Source organism: Oncorhynchus mykiss, chromosome 13 (genome assembly GCF_013265735.2).
Source record: "Oncorhynchus mykiss isolate Arlee chromosome 13, USDA_OmykA_1.1, whole genome shotgun sequence".
Classification (NCBI taxonomy): Eukaryota; Metazoa; Chordata; class Actinopteri; order Salmoniformes; family Salmonidae; genus Oncorhynchus; species Oncorhynchus mykiss.
In genome coordinates, this window is record NC_048577.1 from 26909881 (window position 1) to 26922610 (window position 12730).

The window sequence follows — 12730 nt, forward strand, 5'->3', positions numbered from 1 at the left end:
CCCAATGTCCACCTGGCACACTGGCAGGGTCTGAATCAAACCCAATGTCCAACTGGCACACTGACAGGGTCTGGATCAAACCCATTGTCCACCTGGTACACACTGGGCTTAACTTTGCTGTCTCTTTCCATGAAACATGGACAACAAATTAAAGTGCTTGGGAACCTCACAAGTCTTCAGGCAAGGATACTGATGTGGTTAACCAAACCACCTCTAATAGACTTCACCTCCTTGGACTTCATCTCAGTGAGTTTAGGGAAACCGTGGAGGAGAGGGCTTTATACCTCATCTCAGTGAGTTTAGGTTGGGGAAACCGTGGAGGAGAGGGCTTTGGACCTCATCTCAGTGAGTTTAGGTTGGGGAAACCGTGGAGAGGGCTTTATACCTCATCTCAGTGAGTTTAGGTTGGGGAAACCGTGGAGGAGAGGGCTTTGGACCTCATCTCAGTGAGTTTAGGTTGGGGAAATATTGTCATTTCGAGCATTTATTTGCAGAAAATGACAATTTTTAAACAACACAATACTAATGTTTTAACTTGGGAGTTTAGGTGAGTTTAGGTTGGGGGAACCGTGGAGGAGAGGGCTTTATACCTCATCTCAGTGAGTTTAGATTGGGGAAACCGTGGAGAGGGCTTTCGACCTCATCTCAGTGAGTTTAGGTTGGGGAAACCATGGAGGAGAGGGATTTGGACCTAGTTCATGACATTAAGGAGGAGAGAGCAGCTGTAACACAGTACCTGGTCTAGTTCATGGCATTGAGGAGGAGAGAGCAGCTGTAACACAGTACCTGGTCTAGTTCATGGCATTGAGGAGGAGAGAGCAGCTGTAACACAGTACCTGGTCTAGTTCATGACATTGAGGAGGAGAGAGCAGCTGTAACACAGTACCTGGTGTAGTTCATGGCATTGAGGGGGAGAGAGCAGCTGTAACACAGTACCAGTGGTGTAAAGTACTTGAGTAAAAGTAGAAGTAGTTGTTTTGTGGTATCTGTATTTATTATTTATTTTTGACAACTTTTACTTATACTTCACTACATTCCTAAAAGAAAATAATGTACTTTTTAATCCATACATTTTTCCTGACACCCAAAAGTACTCGTTATGTTATGAATGCTAAGCAGGACAGGAAAAGGGTCCAATTCAGCACTAATCAAGATAACATCCCTGGTCATCCCTACTGCCTCTGATTTGACGGACTCACTAAACAGAGAACATCCCTGGTTGTCCCTACTGCCTCTGATCTGGAGGACTCACTAAACAGAGAACATCCCCGGTCACTCCTACTGCCTCTGATCTGTAGGACTCACTAAACAGAGAACATCCCTGGTAGTCCCTACTGCCTCTGACCTGATGGACTCACTAAACAGAGAACATCCCCGGTCACTCCTACTGCCTCTGACCTGACGGACTCACTAAACAGAGAACATCCCTGGTCATCCCTACACCCTCTGATCTGGAGGACTCACTAAACAGAGAACATCCCTGGTCGTCCCTACTGCCTCTGATCTGGAGGACTCACTAAACAGAGAACATCCCTGGTCGTCCCTACTGCCTCTGATCTGGTGGACTCACTAAACAGATAACATCCCTGGTCATCCCTACTGCCTCTGATCTGGAGGACTCACTAAACAGAGGACATCCCTGGTCATCCCTACTGCCTCTGATCTGGAGGACTCACTAAACAGAGGACATCCCTGGTCATCCCTACTGCCTCTGGTCTGACGGACTCACTAAACAGAGGACATCCCTACTGCCTCTGGTCTGACAGACTCACTAAACACAAAGTATTCGTTTGTAAATGATGTGAGTGTAAGAGTGTGGCCCTGGCTATCCGTAAATAGTAAAAAACAAGAAAATGGTTCTGTCTGGTTTACTTATTAGTATAAGGAACTTGAAATGATTCATACTTTTACTTTTGACACTTAAATATATTTAAAACCAAATACTTTTACTCAAGTAGTATTTTACTGGGTAACTTTCTATGAAGGTATCTATACTTTTACTCAAATATGACAATTGGGTACTTTCTCCACCACTGATCATGAATCTATTCTGATATCCTTCAACATGGTGAGCCTCATTATTAGTCTAATCTGGTCTCCTACAACATGGTCAACCTCATTATGAGTCTAATCTGGTCTCCTTCAACATGGTTAAATAAAATGATTTTAAAAAGTAGCAGAATTAAATAACCACAACATTCATTCTGTGGGAACAGGATGGACTCAGTTCACAGACTGTCAGCCAGACAGTGATTGTGCAATATCATCAGACTAAATTAGAGTAACAACCAGATAAAACATCTATTGGAAATAATGTGGGAGGATTAGCAAACCACATGTACAAGTGCATTGGACACAGCTATGAGGTCAATACTAATCCCATCATGTCTGCATTGGACACGCCTATGGGCCAGCAGGTAGCCTAGTGGTTAGAGCATTGGCCCAGAAACCAAAAGGTTGGTGGATCGAATCCCGAGCTGACAAGGTAACAATCTGTCGTTCTGCCCCTGAACAAGGCAGTTAACCCACTGTTCCCCGGTAGGCCGTCATTGTAAATAAGAATTGGTTCTTAACTGTCTTGCCTAGTTAAATAGAGTTTAAATTAATAAAATAATTTTTAAACGTAGCAGAATTAAATAATGATTGTGCAATATCATCAGACTAAATTAGAGAAACAACCCAATAAAACAGACAAACAGGGAATGTTCAATGACCCCAAAAGACACTATAGTTCATTCTGTGAATCAGCCCTTTATTTCCTATCATAAAGGACACATGTGGAAATGGGCAGTGGGTTTAGACATCCATCCCCCATGATTGAATAGTGTCTAATCCAAATAATCAACACAATAGGTGTTAGTGCAGGGTTGGAACAGAAACCTGCACACCCAGTAGCTAGATCTCTAGCAGCAAGGTTGGACATGTATTTTCTAGGTCTGTGAATCGTTGAACAGTATTGGTGTAGTCATACAACTTATTCTAACAGTAAACCAAAAGCATATTCAGAGCATTAAGAAAGTATTCAGACCCCTTGACTTTTTACACATTTTGGTACGTTACAGCATTATTCTAAAATGTATTAAATAATATTGTGTTCCTCATTAATCTACACACCATACCCCATAATGACATAATACCCCACAATGACATCACAATACCCCATAATGACATAATACCCCATAATGACAAAACAGAAATACCTTATTTACATAAGTATTCAAACCCTTTGCTATGAGACTCGAAATTGAGCTCATGTGCATCTTGTTTCCATTGATCATCCTTGAGATGTTTCTACAACTTGATTGGAGTCCACCAGCGGTAAATTCAATTGATTGGACATGATTTGGGCACACACCTGTCTATATAAGGTACCACAGTTGACAGTGCATGTCAGGACAAAAACCAAGCCACGAGGTCAAAGGAATTGTCCGTAGAGCTCCGAGACAGGATTCTGTAGAGGCACAGATCAGGGGACCAAAAAATGGGGTACCAAAAAATGGAAACCAAAGGGTACCAAAAAATGTCTGCAGTATTGAAGGTCCCCAAGAACACAGTGGCCTCCATCATTCTTAAATGGAAGAGGTTTGGAACCACCAAGACTCTTCAAACAGATCAGTCAGGGGAGAAGGGCCTTGTTCAAGTATGTGACCAAGAACCTGCTGGTCACTATTATGACAGAGCTCCAGAGTTCCTCTGTGGAGATGGGAGAACCTTCCAGAAGGACAACCATCTATATAGCACTCCACCAATCAGGCCTTTATGATCAAGTGGCCATGGGGAAGCCACTCCTCAGTAAAAGGCACATGACAGCCTGCTTGGTGTTTGCCAAAAGGCACGTAAAGGACTGACCTTGAGAAATAACATTCTCTGGCCTGATGAAACCAAAATGTAACTCTTTGGCCTGAATGCCAAGTGTCACGTCTGGAGGAAACCAGGCACCATCCCTACGGTGAAGCACGGTGGAGGCAGCATCATGCTGTGGGGATGTTTTTCAGTGGCAGGGACTGGCAGACTCGTCAAGATCAAGGGAAAGACGAATGGAAAGTAAAAAGATTTTCCCACTGATATCCATATCATGCCGAAACCAATTGATAAGGGGGCAAACATTTAGGGTTCTACATTGTGACATCATTAAAATACTCCTACTACAATGTTAAAACATTCTACATTGTGACATTATTTCATTGATATCATGAAACAACTCCTTCATGAATGTATTTTCTGATGTTTGATCAGAGATCTTTTATCAGAGTATCTCTTGTCACATTGATCACAGCTATAAGGTTTCTCTCCTGTGTGTGTTCTCTGGTGTACCGTCAGATCACTAGATGTAGTAAAAATCTTCCCACATTGGTCACAGCTATAAGGTTTCTCTCCTGTGTGTGTTCTCTGGTGTGATATCAGGGTGCTTAACTGAGTAAAACTCTTCCCACATTGATTACAACTATGAGGCTTCTCTCCTGTGTGTATTCTCTGGTGTGATACCAGGGTGCTTGACTGAGTAAAACTCTTCCCACATTGATTACAACTGTAAGGCTTCTCTCCTGTGTGTGTTCTCCGGTGTCGAATAAGATGGCTTGATGTAGTAAAACTCTTCCCACATTGATTACAGCTATAATATTTCTCTCCTGTGTGTTTTCTCTGGTGTGATAACAGGTTGCTTGACTGACTAAAACTCTTCCCACATTGTGTACAGCTATAAGGTTTCTCTCCAGTGTGACTTCTCATGTGTACTTTTAGTGAATCTGATCTTAAGTAACTCTTCCCACATTGATTACAGCTATAAGGCTTCTCTCCTGTCTGTGTTCTCTGGTGTATTTTAAGTTCTGATGAAGAGTTGCAACCTTTCCGACAGTCAGAGCAGCAATTAGATTTCTTCCCTGTGGGTCTCTGCTGGTGTTTCTTGAGGTGTTCTGATCTGGAGAGACTCTTCTCTGCCCTGTCAGCATCCTGAGGATGTTGGGGCCCCCCAGAGGATCCACGATAGTCACATCTCTCTCCTGTGTGAACGACAATGTCAGACAGATGGTTAAAGGCCCAAAACAGCAGAAATCCACTGTAAAAGGTGATGCCAACAGCGTTGCCATGATGTTGTACAAACAATGACATCTGTAATGAATGTTAAAATTATTTGACATTTGTCTTAAGACAGTCAAGTAAGCAACAAAAGTTATATTTTGTCTTGTTTTCACATAGTAGTAACATCAATGATTGTAGGCTAGAAATACGTTTTTAAAGTTGTTGAAATCCAAAGCAGTGTGCCAGACGATTTTTGGTCTCCAATATAGGCCCCTTTCTGAAGGTCTATGTTATTGTTATGTGAAGTTATGGGTCCTACAGTGGGTCTATGTTATTGTTATGGGTCCTACAGTAGGTCTATGGCAAGACTTGAAAATGGATTTCTAGATCAACAACCAACTTGACAGAACATGAAGGATTTTATAAAGAATAATGAATATTCACATGAAGATCAGTCGCCTATTGGATGACATCACGACTTCCCATCAAGCCAACTCCTTGAAGGCCTTACTATGACATCACTCACTCCTAGTTTGCAGTTGTCTAAAAAAAACACTATTTTGCTCAAAACATTTATTTGTTTCCCTTTTATGTGTTTATACTTTAGTGTATTTATTTATATATCACTTTTCAACAGGAAAAGTTTTTTAAAAATCACTGGAGGACGTCATGAACAATTCCGACAGTACAAAAACATATTTAAGTGTAGAACGCCCTTTTAAAAATTGCACATTAGTTCAACAACTGCAGAGTTTGTGTCCCTGTTTTATAAGACAGTACTCACTGTATTTACTGGTGTTAATCAGATCACTGTCCCTGTTTTATAAGATAGTACTCACTATCTGTCAGCAGCATACCACTGCTGGCTTGCTTCTGAAGCTAAGCAGGGTTGGTCCTGGTCAGTTCCTGGATGGGAGGCCAGATGCTGCTGGAAGTGGTGTTGGAGGGCCAGTAGGAGGCACTCTTTCCTCTGGTCTAAAAAATGATCCCAATGCCCCAGTGCAGTGATTGGGGACACTGCCCTGTGTAGGGTGCCGTCTTTCAGATGGGACGTTAAACGGGTGTCCTGACTCTCTGAGGTCATTGAAGATCCCATGGCACTTATATTGTAAGAGTAGGGGTGTTAACCCCGGTGTCCTGGCTAAATTCCCAATCTGGCCCTCAAACCATCACGGTCACCTAATAATCCCCAGTTCACAATTGGCTCATTCATTCCTCTCCCCTGTAACTATTCCCCGGGTCCTTGCTGCAAATGAGAACGTGTTCTCAGTCAACATACCTGGTAAAATAAAGGATAAATAAAACCTATATTTACTGGTTACTGATTAACACCAGTAAATATAGTTTTTTTTATCCTTTATTTTACCAGGTAATGTCCCTGTTTTACAAGATAGTACTCACTGTCTTTACTGGTGTTAATCAGTTCTCCAGTCCTCTCTTCTTCATCCTCCTCTAATGTGACAGTAATCTCCCCCTCTTCATCCTTCATTCCAAAAACCTCTTTATCTTCTTTCACTTCATCCTCCTCTCCAAAACCCGAATATTCCTCCTCTTCTTTCACAGTAACATCTTCCTCCTCTTTCACTCTGAAGGCGTCTTTCTCTTCTTCTTTCATGGTAACAGCCTCACCCTCTACTTGTTTTTGTATTGTAATAGCCTCCTCTTCCTCCTCCTCTTTCACGTGAGCTTCTTTCTCCGTCCAGCAGACCTCCTCTTCTTCAGCAGGAGAGTAGCTTAGTGAACTCATGGTCGGAGATGTTAGCTAGTTAGCATTAGCGACTAGACAAGTGCTAATTTAACCAGCCAGCAAGTTGACTTACAACGTAACTATTAAATTCAATGGGATAGCTAGTTGTTTTCGCATAAGTATGTTTAAATCATAGTGGCAAACAAACCAGGAAATTGTCTAAAGAACTTGAATGAACCGACTTCGTTGTCTAGCGAGCTACGGAGGTGGCTGCAGTTGGTGAAGAAGCGTTCCGTCCACTAGATTATACGTCACAGTACAAACATCGCCTGAAAGACACATATCGCCATCTGCTGTCTGGAGGGAGGAAACGCAGTTGAGGAGGGAAAACTTTTTATTTTCTTCATTGAATTATAATATTATAAAGCAGTTTAGGGAAACGTTTTATCCTCTCCATTAAATAAGAATATTATATCAACACGTACAAAGTGCAACAAGTGTTGTTTGATTAGTTCAGATTTTTTTTATGAGAATTTAAAACAAACTCTACATCTACTCCACATCTGTATTTCAGATTCAGTAAAATAACTAGATATCGAAATAAGCACCTACTTATTGATACCCTTGAAAAAGATGAGCAAAAATGTATGTATAAAATAAATAAATAAACTTGACCCACTACCAGGATATTTTAGCCCAAAACCTGGTTACCTCTCTGCTAGGAGACTGAAACTAGGGCCATAAGTGGCTCTTCCAGCAAGACACATCAACATCCATGAAGAATTGGTTAATTGGGCACAAATTCAACATTTTCAACGGCCATCTCTGTCTTCGGACTTCAACTCCATTGAAAACCTGTGGTTTGAATTGAACAGGGCAGTCCATAAGCGCAGACAAAATAAATCAAGGACCTGGAGAGATTCTGTATGGAGGAATGGTCTAAGATCCCACCCAATGTGTTCTCTAATCTCATAAAACATTTCAGTGTCGTTATCCTCCCAAGGCGAAGGTGCTGGAGTATTGAAAACATGTTTTTTATTTTTTATTTTTTACATACAATATATCTCAGTATTTGAAATATTTTTTTTAGTCATTTGTCTCATCTTTATCAAAGGTGTCAACAATTTGTCCCCCACTGTACCTCCATACTGCTGCTACATGGTGTAACAATACATCATGTAGATGTATCTAATGAACAGACTAGGTCTATACTGCTCCTACATGGTGTAACAATACATCATGTAGATGTATATAATGAACAGACTAGGTCTATACTGCTCCTACATGGTGTAACAATTCATCGTGTAGATGTACAGTGGGGCAAAAAAGTATTTAGTCAGCCACCAATTGTGCAAGTTCTCCCACTTAAAAAGATGAGAGAGGCCTGTAATTTTCACCATAGGTACACTTTTTCATTGTTTGTTTTTGAATTTTACCCCATTTTCTCCCCAATTTCGTGGTATCCAATTGTTTTAGTAGCTACTATCTTGTCGCATCGCTACAACTCCCGTACGGGCTCGGGAGAGACGAAGGTTGAAAGTCATGCGTCCTCCGATACACAACCCAACCAAGCCGCACTGCTTCTTAACACAGCGCGCATCCAACCCGGAAGCCAACCACACCAATGTGTCGGAGGAAACACCGTGTACCTGGCAACCTTGGTTTGCGCGCACTGCGCCCGACCCGCCACAGGAGTCGCTGGTGCGTGATGAAACAAGGACATCCCTACCGGCCAAACCCTCCCTAACCCAGGCGATACTAGGCCAATTGTGCGTTGCCCCACAGACCTCCCTGTCACAGCCGGAAACGACAGAGCCTGGGCGCGAACCCAGAGCGAACCCAGAGTCTCTGATGGCCCTTAACCACTGTGCCACCCGGGAGAACTGGTACACTTCAACAATGACAGACAAAATTACCAAAAAAAATCGAGAAAATCACAGCGTAGGATTTTTAATGAATTTATTTGCAAATTATGGTGGAAAAATAAGTATTTGGTCACCTACAAACAAGCAAGATTTCTGGCTCTCACAGACCTGTAACTTCTTTTTTAAGAGGCTCCTCTGTCCTCCACTCGTTACCTGTATTAATGGCACCTGTTTGAACTTGTTATCAGTATAAAAGACACCTGTCCACAACCTCAAACAGTCACACTCCAAACTCCACTATGGCCAAGACCAAAGAGCTGTCAAAGGACATCAGAAACAAAATTGTAGACCTGCACCAGGCTGGGAAGATTGAATCTGCAATAGGTAAGGAGCTTGGTTTGAAGAAATCAATGATTTCTTTTTACAAATCCTTATGAATTGACAGAGTGTTTAATTTTAATTGGGTGTTAAAACATAGAGGAATTAAATTCCTGCAACATATATGCACAAGATAGTTTGACTATATAAGGCTTCTGAGCTCCTTGTGTCATCGAGCTCTCGGCCTTCCACCTCAGAGTGTAGGGCTGACCAGCTACATTATTACAAATCTTATCAAATAAAGGTTGATTGTTTGTAGAGATGACATAGTCTCTCCTGAATGGTTAGAATTTCCACCACAATGTGCAATAGGCATTTTCAATACCAACAATGATAGACTCGTACAGAATGAATGACTGCCCAGTTCAACAGCAGTTCACCGTCTCACCTCATACTGTATTGGAGAAGCAGCAGCTGACTTGATCGTTGATACTAATCAGCATGTTTTGAATATGAGAGTAAATTGATCCGACTACAACTATTAAAATGTAGGGTTCAACTGGAGTTGTTCTCAGATCCCCTAAGAACCATAGGGTTCTTGGTCTATGAAAAACAGCCCCAAAAGGTTCTTCAAAGAACTTGTTAGAAGGTGGGTTCATCGAGGAACCTCCGTTGTTGCTGGACTTCTTCCGGGAACTTCGCAATTACAACTGAAAACGATGGTGACAAGTTTGGATGCGATAACAAGTTAAAAAGGTTAAGTTGGGTTGATGTTTGGCTCTGAATATGTCTAGAAATAATTTATATAATAATCATATAACATACTAATAATGAATAGCGAAGAGAATGACGGTTTTCTGTGAATATCTTCCATGACGTTACTATAGTTAATTACCATAAATATTAGAAAGCCGGGTTTGACCGTCGGCGTTGTATGAGCTACAGTACAGTACCGTTATCTAGCTGGATAACGTTATGTCCTAACTAGGCACAACTAGGTTTGGATTATTTCCCTCAACTATATTCGTTCCCATATATTGTATATCGTTTCCATAAAGCCAACATGGCTTTACACTCATTAACGTAAGTTTCCAATCTAAAGCAGTTCTCACTTTTGTGATAAGGAACTAGCAAACGTTAACTAACTAACTAAGAAAGGACGGTGACCTGTCCTGACGAGATGTTACGAACTGAATCGTCAATGGAGGTCTTCCTCTTTATATAGCCTGCTACAGCATGCAATACTATTAACTCACAAGGGGGCATAACGTTAGATGTACAATACTATCCCATTTTGGAAACGTTTACATGGACAATACTGTCCCATTTTGGAAACGTTACATGTACAATACTATCCCATTTTGGAAACGTTACATGGACAATACTATCCTATTTTGGAAACGTTACATGGACAATACTATCCCATTTTGGAAACGTTACATGGACAATACTATCCCATTTTGGAAACGTTACATATCCGAGTTAATTATCTTTTCAGATCTTCTCAGAAGTTAATCAAGTCCCCCCTTAATGCAATGGATATAGACAAAATGAGATTTCAAGGACTAGCAGAGGACGAGAGGCAGGGGTGAGGACATCATCCTGCTATTTTGACAGTCCCTGAAGGACAATACAGAAGAGGTATTTGCTCTTATTCCTTCTCTTTCTCTAATGTATTTGGTAATAAAATTAGCAAGTGTAGTAAGATCCATGCTTTACTAGGACTGGAGACCACAGCGGCAATTCTGCTCTTGCCCTACCTCTTCAAAGAGGACCCGAGTGGCCTTTATGTCCGTGACAACGTATGCTTATGCACCAATCATCTGTTTCTTCATAAACATAAGTGTGCATGCTTATATAAAACTACAGCTGAACATTTGTTATGTTCTTTCTTAATTGTATGTGTATTAATCTTTTCTTACTTTTGTTGACACAGATTTCACCGCTCTTCACTCCTTTACTGCACATCAGCGGAAATCCATTTCACCATGAGAGTGAAATCCCGCTGGCCTTTGATGGGGAGAACATCCACGTCCCCGAGGACGTCCCCATAGGACTTGGGGCTCTGCTAGGGCTGGATTTTTTATTTCCCCTTAAATTTCGCAAAAATGTCAGAAAAACACTTATGTTGTTAAGTTTCTGTGTTCTGGGGAAAAGAGAAGTTGGGTGACGTTACCAGGGCCGGTCATAAAGATGGCAAACTTCCTAACATAACTAAGTGAATATGATATACAGACTAAAGCTAAAAAATCTGTATTTAGCATCAAGTCTACAATATTGTTAGTTTACCCATGATACATTAAAAATGAATGTTGTTTTTATTGTACATCATTATTTTAGATTTTTTTAAATGTTATGAAAAGCACTTTACAAAGTAATTTTATTATTTATTATGGTCTGACATGTCTGCAGAAATGTTGCAATTTTGTAATGTGTTTTGTTTGGTAAATTGTTTTGTAAATATGAATTCACTTTTGTGGTGCCAGAAATAAACAATTCATTATTTTAGTCAATATTGTCAATATTATTATAATATGTTTTTATAATGGAGGGAGGGTGGACAGGGAGTTAAAAAATTGAGGAACCATGATAAGGGGTTCTTCAAATAATTTATAGTGGTTCCCACAAAAGTATTTTCTCAACTGCGATACTAATTCAAGTCAGCAGATGGCGATGTGCGTCTTTCAGGTGATTCTGTCACTGTGACGCATAATCTAGTGGACGGGACGCTCCTTCAACATCAACAGTTAGTCAGACACTTTTGTTCACTCTAACTTGATGGATAAAAGGTTTATTCAATAAATCGAACAACTCCTCTCATACTGGGAAGACCCACACAGGCCTTAAGGGCAGTTTTATTTCAAATGTAGTACCCGGACGGAGAAAATCCAATAAGAGTTTTATAGTTTCATCCTTAGGGTTACTTATCCTAAAGTGGACACACTCCCATCAGTTTCTGCCCAGACTTTGTAGGCTGTTGAATAATGCTTAAACCTCATCTTTATCAAATTATCCATTAAAGATACCAATTTAACACCTACATTTGTCTACATATGGGTTGCTTAAATTGTATCTAATTATATTCCCAGTTTTACTTTATCAAATCTCTAGTAATCATTAAACACACATACAATTCATCATGTTTTCATATATTCACATAATCCAGAATCATAAAACACGGGACGAGATGTTAAAAAACTGTCCATTGTGCCAATAGATGGAATGCACTCGCATGAGATTTGCCGTGATGTTGACAGAGTGGCATGGGAGGTTTATTTCTTAGACTGGGTTAAGATGTCAATTTTGGGACACATCCTCAGTAGTGTGCCTTCGAATCAGTGGGTGTTTCGGCCTTTAATCACTAAACACTCTCATCAAAGGTGGCCAGCTAAAGGGTGATCAAGCCTTAGCTTGTGTCCCATGCCCAATTAAGATGTCCCACGGGACTATGCAAGGCAGGGGCGTCCTCTTCCCTGAGCCAGTCCGACAGCTGACCGCATACCTCATATGCCCTCCTCAAGTTGGAGGGATCTGAATTGGGTTCTCAGGTGGGGGTGGGGGGTCATGAAGTTATAGCCCAGCAAGGGTCCTTCCGTTTAATCCAGATCCACTGGCTGCCTCTTTCAGCTGCTTGAGAAACTGCTCTGACGGTCTGCCGCAGAGCCTGTCCATGGATTCCAAGTTCTTTCAGCAACCTGATGGTGGAAGAAGCCACGAATCCTCTGCATCCCACTTCAACTGGCCAGACTTTTGCATTCCAGCCACGCTGAGTTGCGTCTGCTGCCAACTCTGTGTAACGCAGTTTCTTACGCTCGTAGGCCTCTTCAACAGAGTTTTCCCA

The 12730-nt window shown here is 41.2% G+C and overlaps 1 protein-coding gene across 1 annotated transcript; it reads right to left on the minus strand.

Annotated features, from left to right (window-relative positions):
- Positions 1-2731: 2731 nt before the first annotated feature.
- LOC110487381 (gastrula zinc finger protein XlCGF17.1-like) lies at positions 2732-7003 on the minus strand. Its single transcript, XM_021559312.2, has 2 exons — positions 6421-7003; positions 2732-5000 (listed from the first exon to the last, which is right to left on the minus strand). Exons 1-2 carry the CDS (start codon positions 6764-6766, stop codon positions 4207-4209), a joined length of 1140 nt encoding a protein of 379 aa, XP_021414987.2. The 5' UTR covers positions 6767-7003; the 3' UTR covers positions 2732-4206.
- Positions 7004-12730: the final 5727 nt, after the last annotated feature.

Excerpts from the sequence above, each read along its gene's own strand:
- LOC110487381 (XM_021559312.2), bottom strand. The coding sequence starts at position 6,766 with ATGAGTTCACTAAGCTACTCTCCTGCTGAAGAAGAGGAGGTCTGCTGG. Across the intron at positions 5,001-6,420 it reads GATTAACACCAGTAAAGACA|GAGAGAGATGTGACTATCGT; the intron begins GTGAGTACTATC and ends TCGTTCACACAG.